A 3377-nucleotide genomic window follows, 5' to 3' on the forward strand; every position below is an offset into this window, starting at 1 on the left:
ACTGGATAGATATTTTCTGTATATCTTATATCAAAAATCAGAAGTATAACTATACAAATTCTACTTTGGCCCATGTTAGTATAAAAAAAAACTGGTGTCACTGTATAGTATACATTTTATTCTCTAACTTGTCCTGTTAGCTATTTACAAATTAAATAAATGCAGCACTAAAAATAACCAACAAAATAGGTGAAATAAAAAAAAAAAAGTTTAAATGTTAGTGGCTAAAAAAATAAATGTAGAAAAATAACCGCCATGAGGATAAGGGAAGAAGGAGTTAATTATGGATGAGTAGCATTCACTATGGGTTAATAAGTGGTGACATTGGAATTAAACTGCTAGGTCTGCTATTGCCTAATGTGGAAGTATGCACAGCATACCTGCACATTATGACACATTTACTTCCTCGCATGCCCACATGCAGCAATACAATGTCCACTATACGCCTCGTCTCACTATCACTGCATATGACATCTTGCCAGTATTCTTCTGAGTCTAGAGACTTCCATGTCTGCCATTGGGCAGACACTGATTATGTAACTCCTGTGTACGTGCATCATCTTTGGCACCCAGCTACATCTCCAGCATCTGCCAATCCCCCAGGTGGTGTATACAACAGAAAAAAAAACTACTAGAAGCAGTTTTCTGGCAGAAGGGACTGCATGTTTCTTCTTCCAAAAAACACTTTTTTTAAAATGTATCTTTTTACATTTATTTCCACTTTAAATAGGAATAAATTATATGAAACAAATGACTGGGAGGGTCACAGAACATACCATGTATGAGATACTTAGGTTATAAGAAGAAATTTAGAAATAAGGGAACCTATGTGTAAGGGGATGAGTGGGCACTACATGTACACTATTAAACCATTATATATATGAATGGCACTAATGATGTGATTATATTTGAAAGAGGTATGGGATAAGGCACAGTACATGTTTAGATTAAGTCACCAGACCTATAATTTCCGGTACCGGACTGCATATTCATTGCCTATTCCCCTCCTGCCAGGGAAGTAGGCAAAGGGTGAACTGGTTATAGTTAGCAATTTCAGTTTTAAATTATTTACATATTCTTAACAAGCAGCCAAAGTAACAGAAGCACTAAAGTTGCAGCTCGTCTCCCTCTCTGACAGCAGTGACCTGGCGGCCTGCCAGCCTTCTAATGTAAATAAACAAAGTACTGTAAACTGTTAGAAATATTCTGAAATCTGACTTCAGAGTCTCTGCCATGATTTCTGAGGATACATTACTCCACATTACCTGCAGCTACAGAGGTCAGTTAGGGTTTGTTTTCTTTTTTTTTTTACACCTTCTTAACAATAGGTGAATTTTTTTTAAGGTCAGTAGTAAGGACACAAGTGCACTTCAAATCAATATTCTGGTTTTCTTTAGACTGATGCCCTATTAGATGACTTCTGTACTTCAAAGAGCAATGGGAAAACTGCAGTAACCTATATCAACCAATCAAAATCCATCTTTTACTCATACAGCTTTGAGGACATTACATTGGAATCTATGGGCTACTGCCCTTTATGCATTACCCCAACTCTTGGCACTTTTTACTGAAAATCCCTGTGTATTACAGTGAGCCATCTGAGTCCACAAAAACTACATTCTTTTTAAGCCCTTGATTTGTAATTTTTTTTTGCTTTTAAAACACAAACATACCTACCACTAATACGATAGTCAATCATTCTGCTCTCCATGGCATTCATTTTGGTTTTGCCTAATGAGAAAGAAAAAATGAAATGAGTACATTCTAATCTCATAATCTCAACAGATTTAGAAAGCCACTAAACGTAAATTGCAGATGGCCTCTGGAAAAGAGGTTTTACCGATGTGCACGAATGAGTATGACGTTTCAGACAGTTATCAGAAAACATAATGGCAGTAGATGGATTTGTTTTTGAACACACAGGTGACCTCCTGACCAGTATTCTCATAAAGGAAGGTACTAACTATTATGTTATTAAAGCCTCCTACTGCACAATATGGCAGCTAACAGAGAGCCTGAGCAAAGTGACCTAAATGACACATAAAGTACTGTATATTAGTTTCTGTAGAGAAGTGGGTACTTTTTATAAATAGCTTGGAATGTTACTTATATTTAGTTTTATCGCTGTAGAAATCCTTTAAGGCAGGGCTGAACAGATCCTAGGAGACAGGTAGCCAATGCTGGCTAAAAATAACAGCTGGCACCAATCCTGTCCCCGCCTGAGGCGGGGTGGTTGATGGGGTGCTGGTGGTGCAATCTAATGGTGCTCTGGCCAACGTGCTGGAGGTGGACCGCCTAACTCTGGCCAGCATCCTGCCCAGCTCAGTGACGTCACTGGTTGCCAGGAGCTGGGCAGGACACCGGCCAGCGTACCCAAGGTTGCTAAGAGTCGGGAGGTGAGATGTGTCCCTAACACATCTCCCTGCCCGATTCCTAGCAACCTAGTATGCTCTGGCAGGAAAAGGGGGCAGCAGGCAGAGCCTGACCCAAAGAGGTGCTATTTGAGGCAACAGTTTCAGGCTGGCCCCAAACCTTTAAGGGGTTTCTCTAGTTGTTGACAATGGAGCTGGCTCCTAAAAAATTCCTGCTGGCTCCTGGATTTGACAGACTGGCTCCTGAATTCTACATGTATTTGTCCACCCGGCTTTAAAGTATAAGTATGCTTAAAGAGCCGACTTCCCAGAGGACATCTCTCTCTACTGGTATCCTTGTCACTTTTTATAAACCGATAAATAATGAACCTACCGATTTCCTAAAAAAGCTTTCCAATTGGGCTCACAGATTTTAGGGGCTACCCCCGCACTGCGAGGGTTAACTGCTTGTTTTGCTCTAGGCCTGAAAATAAAGAAGAAATACTCACCCGATCCTCAGTCCTGCAGCAGTGATGCTTACCTCTCTCACCCTCTACTCCAGCAGTGGTATGTCCTTCAGCACCTTCACGTCTAATACACTGTATTAGATATAATGATGTCACGGATCCTTAAACTGCTGGAGCCCGGGGGAAAGTCTAGCAGCCAGGCGGGACTAAGGATTGGGTCAGTATATGTTCTTTATTTTTGCTCCCTTTGACAACACAAGCAATTAACCTTTGCAGTGCGGGGGTAGCCCCACTGCAAGGATTAACTTTTCAAGATCCTGGAGTTCTTCTTTAAGGCCGCAGGGGCTTTCCAGTAGGCAGAAGAAAAACTGGAAACCAAGCTATCCCTCCCACACCATTCAGGTGAGTATTACTAGTTGTCAGAATTTTTCTAAATACTTGGGCAACTAGCTAGCTGTCAGATCCTGGCCGAGCGGCTCTCCCTCTCCTCACCGCTTGGCCATCCTGGATGACAGCTCCACGCTCCTAGGGGTTGCCCCCCCCCCCCCCCCGCCGCTGT

The 3377-nt window shown here is 41.7% G+C and overlaps 1 protein-coding gene across 1 annotated transcript in view; it reads right to left on the reverse strand.

Moving 5' to 3' along the window:
* The window catches only part of SYT12 (synaptotagmin 12), a 54789-nt gene that overhangs the window by 29039 nt on the left and 22373 nt on the right, over positions 1–3377 (reverse strand). The window contains exon 2 of the mRNA XM_018569364.1: positions 1678–1731. Within this exon, the coding sequence (XP_018424866.1) occupies positions 1678–1720 (43 nt within the window). The 5' untranslated portion in view covers positions 1721–1731. The remainder of the gene's footprint in view (positions 1–1677; positions 1732–3377) is intronic.

This window comes from Nanorana parkeri, unplaced genomic scaffold (genome assembly GCF_000935625.1).
Source record: "Nanorana parkeri isolate BGI_ZX_2015 unplaced genomic scaffold, ASM93562v1 scaffold1325, whole genome shotgun sequence".
Taxonomy (NCBI): domain Eukaryota; kingdom Metazoa; phylum Chordata; class Amphibia; order Anura; family Dicroglossidae; genus Nanorana; species Nanorana parkeri.